Here is a 20,595-nt window from a genome sequence, read left to right on the forward strand (position 1 = left end):
GAGAGGTGTCGCAAGGGTATACGAGAGCGAGATGAGCGCCGACGCGGTGGAGAGGACGAACGGGAAGGCGGTGGTGGCAAGGACAGGATCAGGTGGTGGGAGATATTTCTTTTGGCTCTGTGGCCTCCACTGGTCCCGCGGACTTATGGCTGTAAGTTATATGATGTATCATCGAGAATTCCGGGAAAAAAATTCGCACAAGACTGACCGAGTGTCGAGTTATAAAATGTTTTAAACACACGAGACGGACATTTGCATATTTTTCTGTTTTTTTTTTCATTACACTATTCTTAGGTCTCTAAAAAATTAATTTAAATCCAAGTGTTAAAGTTAAATAATTCAGTTTGCTTTTTTATTTATTATATTCTCATTTTTATCTAGTTACAGTTTCACTTATTGTAACGGATTGTGTTACAGTAAATTTATAATAAATTTCTGATGCAATGTGGCATGAAATGCCAGTAAATTTAGTGACAACAAATTGTTAATAATGATAGAAGATGTTACTAATGAGGGAAGACTGATGGCGTTATTAATTAAAGACATAAATTGCATTTTATTAGTCTCGTTCAAGATTTTGTCGAAAACAATAGGTTTATAATGATGATATATAGATACGTTACGTGATCTGGATAAGTAGAATTATTATTTTCATTTATAATTAGGTATGATGCATTAGGTATAATGCCTCATGCATATATTATCATTCATGCATATATCTATCATTCATGTATTCATTACACACTCATGATAATAACAATTTTGAAATTACATATTCTGATTATGGAAACAATAATATTCGATTCAAATCGTGCGATAGAAAATCCTGACGTGTGCATGCATCAAAAGAGATTCCGAGTCTTATGTTTTACGATCTTGTTTGAGCTCGACAAATATTCCCTCCCAAATAAACAAGAAAGAGAAAACGACAGAAATAGCGTAGGCAAACAAGATACTAACTTCTAGAAAATTATACCTAATTTCCCGAAAGTGATGACATTATTAGCATATTGGCGCGTTATCGAGATACTACACACAACCGTATCTTTTAACATCAAACAGCCTCTGTTTAGAGGCTGCTCCACACCTTAATTTCAATTCGCGTTGTTCCGCGCGTCATGTTATCGACACGCGTTATGCTACCATGACGATACATAATAATGACTTCTGCGCAACAATTATGTAAATGACTACAAAAATAAGCAAACACGCGAGTTCTCGTATGTACGTAGCAACTCTGTACATAAAAAGATCCAATTTCTACCGTGAAAACTTAATTGAGAACAAGAATTAAAAAAAACAATTTTTAATTTGATATAATTATATTATTTTGCGGTATTATTGAAGCATTATACGCTGTCAGAATTAATCGGACTTAAAATTAAAAAAAGAAATCAATATTACAATGGAGAGGATCGAGAAAAAAACGAGGCGCAGACAATCTTCAAAATAATTTATTAAAAATGTCGCATACTTCGTTATACTTCGAGTCGGTAATCGGCAATGGTACAATTAGTAACTATATGCATGTCGCGTGAGCATGTTTTCGGAGGATCAATTAAAATTTACGTCTGGTGATCGGTCGTTATTGTTCTTATTTTATCGTGGAACAAATTAATTAAATTATGTGTGTGTGTGTGTGTGTGTGTGTGTGTGTGTGTGTGTGTGTGGGTGTATGTGTGTGTGTGTGTGTGTGTGTGTATATATATAATTCATATAAGTGACACCGCAAGTCATCGAAGTACTATGTGACACGAAATCGCTTCATCAATCTAAATACTCTTGTGTATCTCTATTGTGAAATGCAAACGCATTTTCGTTAGTGAATCATTTAACGCTGCGATCAGATTCTTGATGACGTTGTGTGACGCATTCGATTCCGTGAGAGAGACGGCCACTTTGTCCATAAATAAATCATGACGCGCTCATGATTCATGCGCAGGTCGCTGCCACCTCTGATTGATCTCGCTTTGATCCGATTTAACGCGAACAATGATCGCCAATTCGATTGCACAATGGACGCTTTACGTTTGCCTTCTGACGCAAGTAAATTACGTTTGCGAAGAATGGAAGGAAATCGCGGAAAATGAATGAAAATCCATTCCGCGAATCCTCGGTCGCAAAAATATGGAATTGCTTCAAAATTTAAATTTTTTATACTAATTATACTAATAATTTAATTCTACTCTTCGAGAAGAATTCTTTCAATTTATTTTCTTTTAATTTTTTAATAAAAAAAATGTATGTGAAGTTGCAATTTCACTGAAACATTAATTTTTAATTCTATAAATTAGCATTATTATTATTGTAGAATTTAATTTGAAAAATTAATTATGTATATATAAATCAATATAATATTCAAATTAATTATGTATAATAATAAATGTTAACGCTAGTTTCTTGATGATTAAAAAAAAAATATATATGTACTATATTTAAAGAGTTTGTTCATCACGATTCGTGTCACAGTCTTCAAATAGAACGAATACAAATGTATCAATGACGTGCGCGTTTATGACAAGATCGCGTGCATGCGTGCATGTGTGCTTTTTATGTTATTGTCAGATTTCTTGCTGACTTTGCGCTCACCATAATCCAATGATGACCGAGAGGAAGAATTTAATATATGTACTTTTACACAAAATGTGTAATTACATAAGATTTTTGTAATTAGCTCAAAAATTATTTTCACATTTTCTAGAATTTTTCGTACCAAAAGAACGGATAAACAAGAAAGATATTCCAAATTTTCGAGATGTTACTGTATCGTAACGTATAAAATTTATTTCGAAAAGTATACGCAGAATTTTCTGAGATGTATGTTGCATCATCCTATCGATCATGATGCCTGTCTCGGTTTCGTATGAAATATCAGAGTCATCGAGATCCGAATCGGTGAACACGACCGTCGGTTCAAATTCTGGGTTTCATATGCATCTTATGACATTCCCTCGAATCGAATCTAAAGAAACGAATCTCGAGGCACGTTCGTCGGACCTGCAGCCGGTGGAATGCGATGCAATCGAAGGCGAAATGATAGAACAGACTTAATCCCGCGGGCAATCTCGCACGGAGCATAATCGAATCGCGCGCCGTGCAATTCCTGAAAACGGATTCTACAAGATGCTTTCGTACAAATAAGCGGTGATCTTGCGATCGTTTTGCAAAGTACATAGATACATCGTTATCTGTACCTGCTTTGAAATATGATTGATGTAGCGGCGATGGCACCAACCGAGAGGAAAACACCTCCCGGTATCCGCACGGAATGATAACAGATGATATGAAAATTGAGTTTTGTAGAAAGTTTTACATGACATTCGTCTTTGTAGCGTGATACAACAGAACTTTCAACAAAGATGTTTTCGAAAACGCGTTACGTGAAAGGGAGCCGATCAGTTCTTTGATTCAAACGCATTAATTTACGTTATCGTTCAAGTCGCGACCAAACATTGTCTATTTTCTCATCTAGATTCTCATCTTGTAGATTTAAGAAGATTATCGGATAACTGCTTTTTTTAACTAGTTATCAATCATTAGTAGAGCGTGTGTATTACATTTGTTTTTCACAAAATATAGGAAATATATCATTATAAAGAATCGGAAACAATGGCTATCTCGATGCGCAAAGACAGCACTGAATCGTTTTATTAGTAGCAACGACCAACGTATACCTCTGGTTTTGACGATGAAAGAAATGACGACAGAGCGAGGCGATTACCATTACGTATTACGGGATTCATCGACGAAGTACCATGACGTCCGAGATGATACATAGGTGATCGAATCCTCGGCAGCGTTTCGGCAGCATGGAATTTTACATACGCACATGCAATCACGCGAGTTCTCCGTCTCGATTTGTTTGCAACAATTTGTTCACCTGTGTAATAAGCCGCGCAGGTAATGTACCTCGTAACAAACACGCGACTGTCACTATTGTTTGTCTGTTGCGTAACAAAAGTGTGTCGGCTCTCTTTGCTTGACATTGATTCATCCTTATTTCTCATTTTGATATAACACTTCTCTCATTCGCTTGTCTAACTTGGAACTGATTCGTTCAGAACTTTAATGATAGGATCGTAATAACTATATGAGAGAGTACTTATTCCGTTATAATAATGCATGAATAATCTTGGAAACTTGCAAGAAAAGCGAAAGAGAAGTGAACTCATAACGCAGTGACCGAAAGTTTACAATATACTTCATCATACAGGTGTTTCATCATCAAGTTTTTTTTCTAATAGTATACGCAAGTAATACCTCAATTTGCTAGGCAAAATTTGAAATGCCTCAGCTCTCTTTCCGTAAATTTCGTCCTACATTCTGTATGATTATTTTATCGTGGCTCTATAACAACGCCGTAAAATCTTGATAGTCGCAGAAATCAAAACCGAGAGCTAACAGGACGAACAAAAGGGCGCGAAAATCTCGAAAGTACAGCTTTGCCATGTGGCAAATTTAACAGTTCGACAGTTCGACCGACAATCTCGATCGTTTGTGTCTCTCGCAGCCGCGGATATGATTTTACATTCGTTATAATGATAACGCCTAGAAAAAGGAATCGTCTCTCTACGTAATAACTTTACTGACTTACATCGTGATCTAGAATCGCTTTAATTCATACGATTATGCTTATTTACAATCGAAACACGAGCCGAGAGAATTGGCCAATAATCGTAAATTTCTCTTACATTGACCATACCGATCATTTTATGTAACCATTGATATTTACACAGATGAAGCGACTCGGCGGTATCCCTCAAGCTGAAATTGCATCTTGAAGGCTACTGCCGTATCCGCGGAACAGTTATCACCTTCGAGGATAAAGCACGTGGAAGTGTGTGCGAGGCAGTACGTTTCCATCTGCATTTCAAACGTGACATGTAAACACGGCTTTCGATAAATTTGCGTCTACGGAGATTCAGATCGGATATCTCTTTGGATAATTATCGGATCGGTGCGTAAAAAATTTCAGATTTTATGTGAAAATCCGTCGATATTAAAATTAATTTCGAGGAAGCAAATATGAATATATAATTGAAAAAGTTCAATGACGTTTTTACACATTTCGTAAAATGAAAAGCACGATTTTAGAGAGAATTATTTCTCTAAAATCTTGACTAATATTATTTTCAATTTTATATATGTAAATATTTTTATAAATGTATATACCTTAAAAAACAGAAAGTATTTCCAAAATTTGAAGTATATTTTTACAAAAAGATTCTCAGATACATGACACTTGATACCTTTGTAAAAAAGTGTCAGATAAATATGGCATGTGATATATGAAATTTATTTAATCCGATATTTTAAGTCCGATATTTCATACGCAACAATCCAATAAAAGTCTCTATTTTGAAAACAATGTAAATTTAGTTTATAAAAAATATTAAAATCGAGCAATGTTGATTTATATTTGTTTCTAAAAAAGTTCTAATTTTTTATAGCATTGAAACCGCGTTTACATTGTTTAAAAAATGTATGACTAGTTAAATCCGTGGCGACATGGAATTAACCATAATGCATATTTGAAAGTTTTTCATATTTCACTTTTGACGTGGTTGCTTCACGCGTAAGTAAAATGTCGCATTTTCGCAGACTACGTTTCATTTAGTCATAATTCTGCGTTCTACATTAAAATCTTATTTAATCCTTAGACTTAGACCAAAGTTTCATCGCCTTTAAATGACGAGGATTAAACATCGGCTATCTCTTGCAAAGTTTCAATAAGTAATTACGCATCCCTTTCCGATCGATTTTAAAATTTTAAAGGATTACTTTAAACCTTTATCTCGCTTCGTTTGCCGTTAAAGTCTACGTTTAGATCAATTCTGTGAAACTAACTTACTCTCGAGAGTTCGATAATATTACGTGACTGTACGTTGAGATATCGACAGCGAATTAACTTTTAACGAAACGTCACGTCCCTTCGCCCACAAATTCGCGCAACGTCCGATAAAATGTTATTTCGCTGAAGAATTAAGAACGTCTCGATTATTTTTTCCGCTGTCGTCGGTCAACGCTCGTATGCGAAATGTTTACAGATATAAACGGGCATTTCGCGCGTCGCGATAATAAAATCACTCTACCGGAATAATAAATGGCAATTTGCGGCGTTTACGCGTTCGTATGTGAACCGCGGCGATAACACGCAACGCGTTATCAAGGAATACGTCATCACAGTGAATTTTTACCATTCGGATGTGCGAATGTGGCGGTTTTCGAAGGCAGTATTAGATGATGGTATATTTTCACGAAATTTCGCGTGATTTTTGATTTGCGAAGTTTTTCCAATTGTGCTACGTTTTATCATCATTCCCATAATATCTAGAGAATTATGAAATTTTTGCGCTACGTTTTTTTGCATTAACGCTCTAAAGAGAAAATAATCGAAATACGTTTCATTAAAATAGGTTTCGTGTTGCCGTTTAAAAATACAGTAGTTTTGTGATTACAAGGTGTGTCAGGGTGTGTTGTATTACTTTTAAAAGGAGGTCACCGCTTGCGTTTTGCAGAACAATTATTTTTTCACTTTTATTTCTTCTCTCTCTCTCTCTCTCTCTCTCTCTCTCTCTCTCTCTCTCTCTCGCTTTCTTTCAAAAAATTAATGCCGTTTCATAAATGGATGGTGATGAATTGTATTCGTGCGTGTAGTTATTCAGGGTGCAATTAATTATGTACCATTAAGATTCTGCGAATTAATTTACTCGTGTCAGGAACGATTAATGTTAATTAAAAAGGACAACCTTCAACGACCTATTTTGGGAAAAAATTCTCTCCGACGGGCTGTGGAACATCAGGGAAGCCAGTAGCTCTGTATCTGGGTCATGGTTTTAAAGCTGATATCGTTGCATCAGGTTGCAACCGACTTTAAAATCATGGAAGAAGGTATTAATATATATTGTATAAAATATAGATCAAAAAGATTTTGTTTTTTTTTTTAATTCAAGTCACGTGGTTATTTAGGTCATGCAATTCTGATTTAATGAGCATAATACATCATAAGACGATTGCGATTTATAGTCATCATATCTCGTAAAAGAGATTTTATGCGTGGCAGTGCAGATTGTACCGGCGACAGAAGTAAACTATGTAAATAATCAGTCTTAGTGATTTCTGGTAAATCAGTCGTGTCGATTAGAATTTTATTATCATTATCAGAGACGTAATTGCTGAATTCCGTTGTATGTGATGCAATTACGTTATTGGCAGGCCGAGTATTAAATAATACCTTGGTCCCAAGTAAATGAAAACTTTTAGACGCTGTCCAACAAATGTAAACTTTTTTCCGGTTTACGGATCGAACTAAGTGATTTGATTTTTTTATATTAAAACGAATTTATAAATAAAATTGTTTTATCACCCATTTTTCAAAAATTGAATTTAAAATTGTCAAAAGTAGCATTTTTATACCTTTGTTTAAATAGCTCAAACATGATGTAATAGAGCAACTTTATCTGTGGATTTGTTTTTACAAAAAAATTTATAAGAAACACTCATTGATGTTGTCACGTGTTGATGCTTCATGTGAAAAAGTTATAAATAAATTGAAAGAAAGGGAAAGACAATAATGGTTCGCTTATGCAATTTGAATAATTACACTGTTCAAAATCATTTTGCAACACGAGTGTGAATAATCATTTCTGATATATCCAAAATATTATTTTTCTTCGATATTTTTAAGTTCAATTTTGTCGAAAGTGTGATAGAGCAATTTCAGTTGCGGATTTATTTTCAGCAATTAAAAATTTATGATCACTTGGTTCGATTTATAATTTAAAATCCATATCAGACAGTGTAATTGACTGTGTACGATATACATATCACCCAATACGTACCGTGACACGAGGAAAGAGCTTTCGAGTTTTTAAAAAGTTTTAGTTTCTCATAAATTCATTTGCACTTTACGGCGTAATTTTTTATTTGATTTCTTTTAATAAAACTTTTGTGCAAATAGTGCGCGACGTCTCATATTCCAATATAACTAGTTTTTAGCTATTTCACAATGACACAAAAGGGAAGAGGAAGAGAAAGGATTAAAATATAAATACGTAGAGAGAACAGATAATGAAACCGTGACCTCCTTTACGAAAAAAAACTTGTATTACTTGTATTACTTCCTCGTATTCGGTTGAACACGAGAGATCGCGTTAACTAAACGTATGCTCGCGTGACGTGACGTGCGTTGCATGCGTGGTTTCTCGTTGTCTGAGTAATCCGCAATGTTATCACTTAGAGCGTAGCGCGATAAATCTTATCTCCCCGCGAGAACGGGTCGACGGGTACGGAACTTCCGTATGTAACGCATGCGTTTCGTGGAGCAACGAGAACGAAATGAAATTCACGTATTAGATCGAGCTGTGATGTATTACATCAGCGATCATCGCCTTCGTTCAAATGTTTCCCGCGAAGGGCTCAAAAAGATTACGTCGCGCGCCAAGAGAATCACGCTCTGTCCCGTATCCGTCCGTTATACGCGTTAATTATTGTTGCATGTGAACTCGCAAATAACGAGCGAAATATAGCTGGCGGTATTGCCGGTTAGCTGATGATATCAGCACGCGATATCAGCATGCTGCGTTTCACTTCGTTAATTCGTCTTAAGCTTCCGTCATCCTTCGCTCTACTTCGGATGCGCCTTATTTCGAAAGGATTCTATCGTGATTTTTCGAAATTCTACACTTACCGAGTAGAGTAAAGCGGCAACATGCGAACTTCCGCTCGCAATATCATTACGCGTCATCGTGCAACTCACAAAACGGCCATTGGTAATGTTCATGATCACGAAGAAGTTATTTTGCTTTCTTGCTCGTATTATTTAAAAGTATTTTTATTAGAAATTCAATGGGAATTATTTTCACTTCTTCTCGAGTGTTCTTTTCTATCGACCAGCGTCCCACTGGTTAATAAGACGTAGTCACATAATTTATCAATACAGATAATAATGCAGGCCATGTCGCGCTAAAAATTTTACGAGTCGAGGTTAAAGTTGCATCGCTTAACGCTGTTTAAAATATATTTCAAATAGACAGATAACGATTGCGACCTCGATACCGATTCGAGATCTAAAATTAAACGTAGCGCGGAAACTACACTTACAATCTTCTCAGCGCAAAAATCGTGATTTCGTCTTTACTGAATTAATACAGGTGAAGCGTAGATGAATCTCTCGCGTCACGTCGCCTCTAAAGACTCTTATTAAAATTGAACGCTTGGATAACGGCAGTCGTACAGTCGTAAGAAAACCCGCGGGTCGTTAGTTTAATATAATTGAAACGAAAACGTGCCTGTTCGACAGCTGAACCATGCGAGCGGAAGTACATGTCACATTATTCAATACAAATAGATAAATAATCAATTATGTACAAGTATGAACAAGGTGTACAAGCCGCGGCGGTGACGTCGGCGTGTGCTCGCATGCGTGCTAAAGATGACTCCGAGAGATGAACCACAATTCAAAGTTGCCAACTCTAACTCGCGAGCACAATCATCCTCATCATAGTAACCCCCTCCTACCAGGGACTGTAGCCAATAGTAGTGGCACTAGCCGGGCTAGCGCCACTATTAATGGTCACTACAGTCCTTCATGGAAGGGATATGGCTGTGGTGGGGATGGTTATTTGCGAGCTGTAATTGGCAACTTTAAATCACATTCGTGTTTTGCTCTATCTCGCTAAACTTTCGCGCTCTCCAACGTTACGTTGGAAGCATTGCGAGAGGAGGAAAATACAGCCCCTCTCGAAAGTGTCGACAGACGACCGGATGTTCAACAGCCCCCTCGGTAGACGCCGTTCGCCCGGCGGCGTAACAATAATGTCGGAGCACAGCTCCGAGGAAAACAGCATTTATATATTATCACATAATTTCAGGCTACTGAAGTCTACATATTATCCCACCCTTTCCGCGGTGGTGTCGCTAAAATGAATAATTAAGTCGCCTAAAAGTCGGCGCTATCGCTTTTATTTAAACTTGGTCAGTATCTCTAGCGCGTAAACGTTACCTCGTCCACCTGAGGCTGCGCCTCGACGTGAGCTGCGCCGCGATAACTGCGCTAATATATATTTCTGATTCTCAGGGTAGAATCTGCCGGGTGGAATTTCCACGGTCGCTCGGCGCGCTCCGAATTGGATCGGCGAAATTTTCTCCCTTACCGCAGCAATTACTCCACCCGTCGCTCGCTAGTCGAAAGTTTGTACTCGCTCACGGTCGAAATGCAGAACCCCGGGCGCAATGCAGACGTCCGAATGAAGTCTGCGGCCATGATACGAAAAGGAAATCTCACGATTTATCCGCCTCTGCGCGGACCCGGGGCGTCTTATCGCGCTTCTCTTTCTTTATTCTTTCCCATTTGTTACGAAATAATAATAGTCAGCGCAACGCAACGGCCTATCGTAAACTGATCGAGGATCCTAAGAAGGAATACCGAACACACGTAATACATCATATATGGCGCATGTAAATGTAATATTCGAAACCTTTATTCGCTGTCGGCGAGGTATAATCGACTACTTTTGGCAGTAAACGATAAGTAGTAACGTCGAAGTTTTTTCTTGCGTTCACCACGGCCGCAATAATGTAGAGTACGTCACATTGCGTTACATATTTAACATCTCTCTCGATCGACGTCTCGATTCATCTAATAATGCTGCGACGATTTGACGCGCGACGGCTTGCGCGCGCCGATCATTCTGAATTATCTATCTTACAGACGATCTCTCGTGTGAGTGTGTCACGCGCGCGCGCTCACAGGGAGAGGAAAAAAATATGAGGAAAAGTGTGGAGCACGAGACGACGAGTATTTTCGCTCGGCTTTAAAATTGCTTGCCTACTCTTAATCTCAAGGAGAACTAACGCGTTTTTATCTAATAACGTGTTATACGCGCGCGGCGCTCGATGCCTCGGGATTTCCGAACGAAGTGTTTCCTTAATCGAAACGTGTCAATCGGATCGACGTGGCGCCTTGGCAAATTAATTGTCGCCGACGCGGAAATCTCGATAAACGTTGTCGCGAGACATGTTGTATAATGTGATATCAAATATAAATATATTACACTTTGCATGCCTGTCGATTGGGCAAAAGTATGTGGCTCTATGTATTTTCTTATAGAATGTTATTATTACTTAAATGAAATAAAATGGTACTAGGCCGGTTTCATCAACGTCTGTTAATTGCCGTCTTTAATCGAGTCCTGAGCCGACAGCGAACTTAACCGTTAAAACGCGGTTGTGAAATCAATGTGACGCTGATGAAACCGGCTTATAATAATCTGCTGTAATTCGCTAACAACGCATTATCGATCTGCCAAGTCTTCCCCCTCCCCCCTTACTAGACCCTCGTTTACTTTACTTTACAGCGTTCTCGGCACTGCGCCAGAACGTGACAAACCCTCTCGCCACGTAATCTTTCGACTGCGTTAAACGTCCAAGTTCTCAATCAAGGCGCAACGCCGTTCGATCGTCACTAAGCCATCCTATCATAATAGCAACGTACTACTAGGATTTTATTACTTATTGTCCTCGTTAAAGTAGTTCGCGCTTTAGTTCTGCGGCTTACGTTACGCGGTTCTCTCTCTCTCTCTCTCTCTCTCTCTCTCTCTCTCTCTCTCTCTCTCTCTCTCTCTCTCTCGTTCTTCCTCCCTCTCTTTTTTTCCGTCCTCGTTTCGAGATGACTTTCGGACAGCTCGACGGGGAATCATTAAAACTTTCGCGTGGGACGTGTAACGGTACTTCGAGAAGTAATAAGGCTTCGCGCGAGAATAATAAGATCTCGCACGCGAAGATAACGAAAGTGTCTATCGGAACCCGAGAACTTCCGGAACCCGCCGGTTATCGCGGCAGTGATTATTTCGATGTCTGCAAAGGGAATGGATCTTCGACGAGAACTCGATCTACGCGTCCGCCGCGTGGTCTCCAGATAAAAAATGACGATCAAAAAATCAAGTATCGCAGATACGTTCGATTTTCTTCTCTCGTTAAAAAAGTTTATAAAACGATTCAGTCTCTCAAAATGAGAACATTTGTGATTGGCAGTATATCGTTAGAAATTTACTTAAAAAATAGACGTAGACGACTGTGTGTATGTGTGTGTGTGTTTATGTGTACGTGCGTCGCGACGCATTGACCAATGGAAAGTTCACGTTACATCACCGTCGCCGAATTAATCCGCCGTTACCCGTTCTACTTCACGCTGTTGTTACTGCGACGACGGTGGTAGACACCGTCCGAACTTATAATCCTAAGCACGTTCCAGTCGCTGCTTTACAATTCACGACGTCCCCTGTAATCAGATCGCCCGACTCGTCCCCAACTCACCCCGCCATTATTCCCTGAATTTAAAACGAGCCCTACGTCTATCTTTCTCTCTCTCTTTCTCTCTCTCTCTTTTTCTCTCTCTCGAAATCAGAAACCGGGAAAAAACGAAAGCGCCATTTGTTCGGTAAAGGAAGGCGCTCTCCCCGACTCGTCCCGAGTCATCGAGCATCGAACGCGTTTTCCGACCATAGACATATGAGTTCCGGGGTATTTTTCCCCCCACCTAGCGTGTCCCGAATCTCTCGCACGCGACAGTTCTGCGTGTTACGCGGAGGCAGTTCCGCGGATCCTCCTTTGGTGGCGGCGATCAGCCCGGCGACTTCTTCTTCAGGAGAGTAGGGCCGAGCAGAGTCTGACCGCTGATCTACAGAGGACCGCCGGAACCCGCAGCACCGACGACGACGTGGACGACGGCGATCGTCACACAGTGGTGACCCGGTCGACCTCGACGTAACGCACAGAACTGTCGCTGTGTCAGCATATCACTTCCTTGCCGTCGATTATCGCCGTCTCGGAGGAGATGCTCTTCAGACGGTGTTGGGATATCGAGCGGCGGCCGCGCCGCCGGCAGGCCCGCAACAGAATGCAGCAAATGACGCCGACGACGGTGAGGATGACGAGGGCGCCCAGGGCGAGCTGCAACGGTGGCAGCTGCAGAAGCACGGAACAGTGCGTGAGGGCTTCGTCGTAGCCGGATGGACAGTGGGACACTCCGTCGCACCACAGCGAGGCGTTTATGCAGGCGTCCAGCTCCGGGCACCGTTGCTCGCAGTCCCGTGTCATTTGCAGGCCCGCCGTTGACGTCACCGGTCTGCGGGTCAGACGAAGGAGGATCGATACAGTTATATTGTTCCGTCACTAAATGACGACGCGCCTCTCTCGCCCGCTTAATCGAGGACAATTCGTCGGATATTAATTAGGATCTTTTTAAAAGAGACATTCTATTGTACGTCCCCACTCTGCGAATCGAAAAGTCAGCACGGAGTCTCCCTCGGCGAGCTCGAGTCGATTTATTGAAATTGGAGAGATTAGCAACATGTTGGTTTGAACTTATTTTCATCCCCGATAGTTCATGTAATATTTCGTAAAATTTTTTATACTATCTCATTGTATACTTTTCCCCCGAACAGTTTGAATTATCAATTATCAGGAGCATTTGTAGCGCGCTAAACGTTGTGAAACTTTAGCTATACATTTTGTATATAGTAAGTTGACGTGAGAGAGCTCCTCTGCAACTTTCAAGGCGGAGAAATGCAGACACACTGCGCGAATCTATTAAGACGATCTTCGTTTTTACAAGATTAATTATTCCGCGCAAGAGATTGCGAAAGTTATAGATAAATTACGACGAAGTTTAATGACGGGTTCTTTTTTTTTTCTCCCTTTCACGGAGAAGGTCGCGCTCATGAAGACTCTATTAATTACGATCTTTGCTCGCTGTGCTTCGGGAGTGCTTCGTTCGCTTCGAGTAATGCTCATAATTGACATAATATCTGCGACCCGTACAGATACATCAGCCTCTTCAAAGATTTTACTCTTCAATTTTCCGACGTTCCATCTACAGAAATGTTGGTACGAACCTTCTGGTGAGCTCGAGCCACGTGATCGTGTAGGAAGCTGGCTCTTTCACGATAAACTCCACGGCGATAGTTCTGATGGGGTCCTGTCCCGGTGCGAGGATCATCGCGTTGCTGCCGACGGCCCAACCGTCGCTGAACACCTCCACCACGTGGTGCCTGGAGTCAGCGGTTGGTTTCGGACACACCGACACGTGAATCGCGCTGCCCGTGTGCACGATGATACGATTCTTGGTGTCGCACTTCGTGTTGTTTGATACAATTATTCCGTCCATTTTTACGTATAAGTACTGCCCCGGGCCAGGGTCGATCAGCCACGGCTGCTTCTCGCAATTTTTCTGTCGGGAAGAAAAGTATTAAAATCATTAGAAGCTGCAATCAAAGTTTTTTTTATAATTTTGTTTTGACGTTTTCAAAAAAACTGACATCAGTCCTTTAATTAAATAATTAAAAATCTCTTTTAAGTGTTGACAAATTTATTCTATAATTTATTGTAAATTATTTTGTTGCAGATCTCAACAGATAAAAGTTATTTCAGACGCCAGTGTTCAAAAGCTTTAAGATACGAAGCTTCTCACGTTTACCTCGTCATCGTCGATCGGCGGGGTGTATTTAATTTCGCCGGACGGTCCCCTGACTCTACGTTTCTGCATGCAAGGCATCGTCTTGACGAAGTCCCAGGTGCCCTCGAAGAAGAGATTGTTGTAATCATCCAAAGCGTCCATCGATAGAACAGTGAAATGTACCTCGACGATATTAGAGGTAGATTTGATGTTGATGGGTAGCGATCGATTCGAGCAGAGACAATCTCGGTGGATGGGCGGCGCGTTTGGCCAGGGTAAATCGAGCACCTGTAAACAGATAACGCAGAGATGCTTCTGTCATTATCTTCGTATTCATATCTTATATCGTTATTAATCATATTCATAGTAATAATTTTTTTTAATCAACACGTGCGTTTTGTAATTGAAGAAATTATTCTCAACTGTCGTCATTATTTTGGAAAAATGCTCTTTATTTGCTACAATTATTGAATAAAATTTTTATTCTGCTCCTTTAGACAGCCATTAAAATGAAATCTCGAAAATCGAGTGACGTATCGTGATATTAGATTGCGATTTTAAAATCGTGTTCGTCAATCTCGTGTCTACATTATTAAACCGCGTTGCTAATAAGCCTGTGGCACACGTCTGTGTCTGATTCATGTCGGTATTGACTACTTAGAAACTTCGAAGCCTGTCGGTTTACTTTGGTTTACCGTGTTTGGATTCGGAGATTGCTGATACTTGCTATCACAAAGCCACCGTTAATTACTCGATCGAGAAGCCACCTGTTAATACTTCCATATAACTTCCATTCTCTATAAGTTACGTCACTCATAATATTCCAACTTCTCGAGACAATTCGTATCTCACAAGAGACATTATTCAAAACGTTCAATGTAATATAAAAACTTTCTTTTTTCGTACATTTTCAAGTTTTGCAGATGCAAACAGGAGTAACATCGAATATGCACAACCTCCAAACAAATCAACGATGTCATGACGTACATATATTAAGAGCAAGCAAAACTGAATTTTCGCACGAAGGATAATCGTACAATAGGTTTGGCGTGGAACTAATTGCAACTGCTAGAAGTTTCAATTACGCACCTTAACCGAGAAGTTCTCGGAGTCGACGCAGAGCAGCCTATTGAAGTCGGAGTTGCCTACGTTGCGGCAGGTGCGATTCCCATTGAGGAGCTTGTTGAACCTCAGCTTCACCACCTCGTCGTGTTCTCCTTCGAAGCGGTACACGCAGCTGCAAAACCAGTTCTGGCCTGCACTTTCAGCACTTAATCGTATCTACACGCCTCGCCGGTCAGGCAAAGGAGCCCGGTTCAGTGATCGATACTGCAGGAAGATTACGAGGAGCGTCGAAGGTTGGACGCTCGTTAATCGGAAAGCGACCAAAGTGTTTCTATTCGGATGGATCATGGTAACGTACAACTATCATTACCGTGTTCCTAGTCTCTTTTCTGCGGTCGAATTATCTCGCCAGAGAGCATTCCTGCCTTTCATTACTCGGATTGGAAATGAGTTTCTTGGCGAATGCAAATAGCATTAAGAACATCGGATAAAATCGATTTGATGTCTCGTTGTACACGGAAATGATTTAGAGAGCTCAGTGTGCGTGTATCTTTTTTGCATGAAAATTTCAGAAAACTTAGTCGTACATTTATGTTTTATGTATAATATATATTTACTGGAAAATTTTACCATGTGACACACTTTTTGAAGTGATACGTAAAAGAAGATGATAAATAAGGTCAGGTAGGCATGTGTTATCGAATGTTACGACAGAAATTCTGATTTGCTGGCAGGAAGACTTCGGTTTAACGGCGTGAAATTCCTTTTACGATTGTCGTAAAGCCACAATCTAACTGATATTTTATCGGGATTGTGGAAGATTCGATCCTACGGATAGTAATAAAAGGACGTACGGCGCACAGAATACGAGAGCCGTCAAAGACAGGGCGTATATGTTCGCTCCACTGCACGCATCTCGGTGCATATGCGTTTGAGCGACGTGCAATAAAGTTTTCGCGGAAAGATATTCAAGATTATAAGACGTATCGCAACAAGTTTATTACAGAAATCGCACAGAACAAATCACCAGAAACGAAAGGCAATTCAAATTGCATTTTACATATTTTTTTTATCTTTAAATCTGAAAGATATTTTCTGAATCTGTTAATATCGAGGTTCAATATTCGTAAATAGCAATCTATAATTGATTATTATAAAATGTGTCATTGATTATTGTAAAATATTATATAATTCTTCTATAATGAAAGTAGCTATGCAAATGGAAAATATTGGTGTTTTGACTACGTAATGCACATCATGTACGTTTCTAATCGCCATTTAGCGTGTGGAATACGCGGTTCTTATCATCAGTTTCATAATATGCCATTCGTCGATCGCGAAAGAAGATATGGGGGAATAGAATATTTTACGAACCGATTACTACGACACAATAGTCTGTTAATAATAGACTTGTTAATAATGAGTCACCACGAATTGACGAATGATAACGAGTTGACGATATCATAATCGTGCCACTATATCGTTGCATTAGCTTTCACGACGGTATTCCGAACCGATATGATCCCATCGTAAACGATAAATCGTCGTAATATCGAACTGTCACTAGAATACAATCAGCGAATGAATAATTACGGATAAATGATATCATATCGGTCGACGAAACCATTACACAATCATATAAATTTTATCATAAATTTCAAAACGCGAGATTCATGTACGCTTAGCAAGTATTAAAGTTAATGGACGGAGATCACGAACAACAATGCATATTTTCGGTAAGCAAATCTAAATCATAAAATATCCTTCCCTTACTTGATTATTTTATATCTCTAATTTGTTATAGCGAATGGCCGCTCTTACCTTATATTCTTCGACCCTCCACGACCATATAAGAATATATCGCGTGGTCCTTGAAATTTACGGTCTGGATAATGGTCTCGATTTCGACTATAGAAAATGCGAGAACACGGTCCGCTACCGTAAAGATCGCCATCCTGATGAAGGTCGACGAATTCGTACATAGCTCGAAAGTTTACGGGCCTGGAAGAAAAGAAAATCGTATTGGGCTTATTAGTTTATGTAAAACCAAAAGGGAAAAATAAATCTATTAAATTAAGAGGATACATATACCTATAGAAGAACAAAAATTATTTTTCTGAATTTTTTTTAGAAAAGTTAAAGATTTTTAATTAAAAAATATACATGTTTTAATAGTTTTCAATTTTTATATTGCAAGTCTTCAAATGATGATGCAATAATAATTAAAAAAGAATAGCATGCGAAATAAATACAAAAATAAAAATATTTATATATATGAATATACTTCAAGAAAAGTTTTGATTTTTCAAGTATAGTTTTATATTAAATATATTTTTAATCGCGTAAGAAAACCATGTAAAACAAATCCGCGTAAGTGAGTTTAATTTGATTTTTTTTTATGCGGTTGAGTATTATATAATAAATGGAGTCTACCCGCATAAAAAAATTAAACATTTTGAAAGGTCAGAATTACATTTAAAACTAAAAATAGCAAATTATAAACTATTCAAAAACATAGTTTTTTACTTTTCACTATAGGAATAAAATTAGTCCGTTTTATCCGTCATTCTTTGTTATCTTTTGTGCGGATAATATTGATGTGCTCTTCATTTAAAAAAAAGGTTAGACTAATGTAATAATAATTAAGCAAAATTTTTTAACTCTTTGATATAGAAACATAATTTCCATAAATATCATAAGAAGATTTTTCTGAGCGTGTAAAATTAAGACCACGTATAAAAAGTGTTTAAACAGAGGGGTTATTTACCGCGTCAAACAAACCGTGTATGAAAAGAATCATAAATCGAGAGATGAGCGTACATTGTGTTAAATAATTTTATTTAAAAATACACTTTTATCAAAAAAATCAGAAAAAAAACTTATTTTAATCGTTCTAGGTACATGTAACGCTTAAATCAGATAAAGAAAATAAAACTTCTGTGTATCTAAAAAATTTATCTGTAAAACAAATGGATAAATAATAGAGGAATCGTAATAAGAGCCGGTCGTTGCAACTCCTTACCTATCAGGTAAATATGTGTCTATCTTTATTTATTTTTAAAAAAGAACACATGTTTATCTGATAAGTGAGTTTATACAAGAAGTTGGAACAACCCCAAACTTTTTTGTTCGTTTTTCACAGTGACACGCGACGTCTCCTCGTCGAACAACGAGTTAAAATCGGTAATGATGGGTCGCGCGAGAGAATGTATGTATTAATGTAACAGCAACGGCAACGCGAGAAAGGGTTAATACATGCCGCGCTGTCCAGTGCGGGGTTCGGTGCGCTGATGAAGATCGACGAACCCTCGGCGGATTGTGAAAGGCGGCGACGGGCCTTGAAGGGAAACGTTGCACCGGCGATTGCGGGGAGGATGTTATTAAACAACGGCTCGGTGAGAGAGCGAGCTTATTATAAAGCGTCGTCGCGTCGGTAGGCTTCACCTCGCGCGGAAAGGATTAACTAGACCATGTGATGCATCCGCATTGCACGTCACTCAAGCCGTCGGCTATCACGCCCGAACACACCGCGTCCACACGCCGATAGGCACGTGCGAGAGGGTGCGGAAAGGAAAAAAAAAAAAAAAGGAGAAGACTTGGAAAGGGAGGCCGACGACACGCAGATATAGTCTGCCAACGGACGTGGCGTGATAAACGGATGTAACGCGTGCGAAATGTGAATCGGGGTGTGGAATGCCGCGCGGAGTCTTAATTATTCATCGGCAAACGCCGATCTGGATCTTCGCTCGCGCGCGTTCCAGGATATTATTCCGCGCGCGAGTGCGACGAAAAACACCGGGGGAGGAAAGTGGCGAGGTGAACGTCACGCCGATTAACGTCGCACAAAGGGACCGATGTAATTACTATTCAGCAGAAATGAACATTTTTTTACGATATATGTACACGCGCGAATATTGCACTTAATTTCTTTCATTTTTTAGTAAACGTTAATATTTGATTCGCTTTTAGATTTTCAGCTCTCCCCCCCCTCTCTCCCTCTCTCTCTCTCTCTGTCTTCCCACTTTGTAAATTAATTATCCGAATGCAAAAGCTCTCAATGAAGTGCATGGAGCACTGCTAATTCATTACATTTAGATTAACGTCCATGAACGGAATGCGGTGCGCGGCACGGCCGCGAATTGGTACGCAAATACATGAGCGCATTCGAAATTTTTCATCAAGTCCGCCTCTTCGTGTTATTAAAATTCACATTTTCTCATGCGCGACACGCGAGTTCATTTAACTTTTATATTTGCGGAACAACGAATCAAGAGATAAATGTAACACCTTTCGCCGACGGGGAAAGGAAGTGAACGAGGAAGAGGATGGAAAGAGCTGCATATAAAATTAAGCAAATGGGATGTGGAGGCCGCCGTCGCCGCGTGTCTCGGCATTCCTCTGAATTTCGCTATCTTCTCGGAGCGAGGGAAAGGATAGGGAAAGGGAGGGAATCCCTCATGAATAATCTATATTGTAGGTAGCGGAGAGAAGAGAGAGAGAGAGAGAGAGAGGGAGAGAAAGAAGGAAAGAGAGAGAGAAGGAGAGAGTGTAGCATCACGCGGTGGCGAACGAATGAAACGTGCTACCGTGGCAGATATTGCGCGTCGTATTTCTATAAAATGTTCCCGCATACTTCGCTTGTAACGTTTCGGTTCGATACGGTGATAGTTGTAAGCGAATTGAATGAAACGCGAGATTACGAGAAGCGCACCGCCTCTCAAACGTACTGCCATTCGCCGATACATATCGCCCGATATCGTCCCCCCGAGATTTTCCGGATACATCTTGTTAATACCCTTTTATTTGATTAATTTCTCGATTTAAAACGGAAAAGCATCCGAAGGATGTTTTACAGATGACTTTCGAGTTTTCGTATTTTCTAGAGATTCGCAATCAGTTGCGAGGATTCGCGGATTTTTAAATTTTTTTTTAATTTTCCCCCGGAAGCAAAGTGATTAATATAAAATGATTAATATAATTTTGGAACTTATAACACAACACATACTAATGTATGCAATATTTTATTCATTAGATCATATTTCTACTAATCAAGGAATATTCTGGAAATTATATAA

At 39.4% G+C, this 20,595-nt stretch overlaps 2 protein-coding genes and 2 long non-coding RNA genes across 4 annotated transcripts in view; 3 read left to right on the forward strand and 1 right to left on the reverse strand.

The window, feature by feature from the left end:
- The first annotated feature begins 5 nt into the window (after positions 1 to 5).
- On the forward strand, positions 6 to 11,284 carry LOC105834394. The gene is made up of 2 exons (XM_012676845.3): positions 6 to 151; positions 10,079 to 11,284. Exons 1-2 carry the CDS (start codon positions 32 to 34, stop codon positions 10,460 to 10,462), a joined length of 504 nt encoding a protein of 167 aa, XP_012532299.2. The 5' UTR covers positions 6 to 31; the 3' UTR covers positions 10,463 to 11,284.
- Positions 6,279 to 20,595, reverse strand: part of LOC118644124 — a 22,362-nt gene continuing 8,045 nt past the window's right edge. The window contains exons 7-11 of the mRNA XM_036284091.1: positions 17,342 to 17,521; positions 15,545 to 15,692; positions 14,477 to 14,743; positions 13,896 to 14,230; positions 6,279 to 13,126 (exon numbers count right to left, since the gene is read on the reverse strand). Of these exons, the coding sequence (XP_036139984.1) occupies positions 12,790 to 13,126; positions 13,896 to 14,230; positions 14,477 to 14,743; positions 15,545 to 15,692; positions 17,342 to 17,521 (1,267 nt within the window). The 3' untranslated portion in view covers positions 6,279 to 12,789. The remainder of the gene's footprint in view (positions 13,127 to 13,895; positions 14,231 to 14,476; positions 14,744 to 15,544; positions 15,693 to 17,341; positions 17,522 to 20,595) is intronic.
- On the forward strand, positions 13,125 to 14,496 carry LOC114255279. The gene is made up of 3 exons (XR_003626569.2): positions 13,125 to 13,353; positions 13,880 to 14,063; positions 14,405 to 14,496. It is a non-coding gene; the product is annotated as an uncharacterized LOC114255279 (long non-coding RNA).
- On the forward strand, positions 17,710 to 19,107 carry LOC114255282. The gene is made up of 2 exons (XR_003626572.2): positions 17,710 to 18,549; positions 18,663 to 19,107. It is a non-coding gene; the product is annotated as an uncharacterized LOC114255282 (long non-coding RNA).

This window comes from Monomorium pharaonis, chromosome 3 (assembly GCF_013373865.1).
Source record: "Monomorium pharaonis isolate MP-MQ-018 chromosome 3, ASM1337386v2, whole genome shotgun sequence".
NCBI lineage: Eukaryota > Metazoa > Arthropoda > Insecta > Hymenoptera > Formicidae > Monomorium > Monomorium pharaonis.

Excerpts from the sequence above, each read along its gene's own strand:
- LOC105834394 (XM_012676845.3), top strand. The coding sequence starts at position 32 with ATGAGCGCCGACGCGGTGGAGAGGACGAACGGGAAGGCGGTGGTGGCA. Across the intron at positions 152-10,078 it reads GGTCCCGCGGACTTATGGCT|GGTAGAATCTGCCGGGTGGA; the intron begins GTAAGTTATATG and ends TCTGATTCTCAG.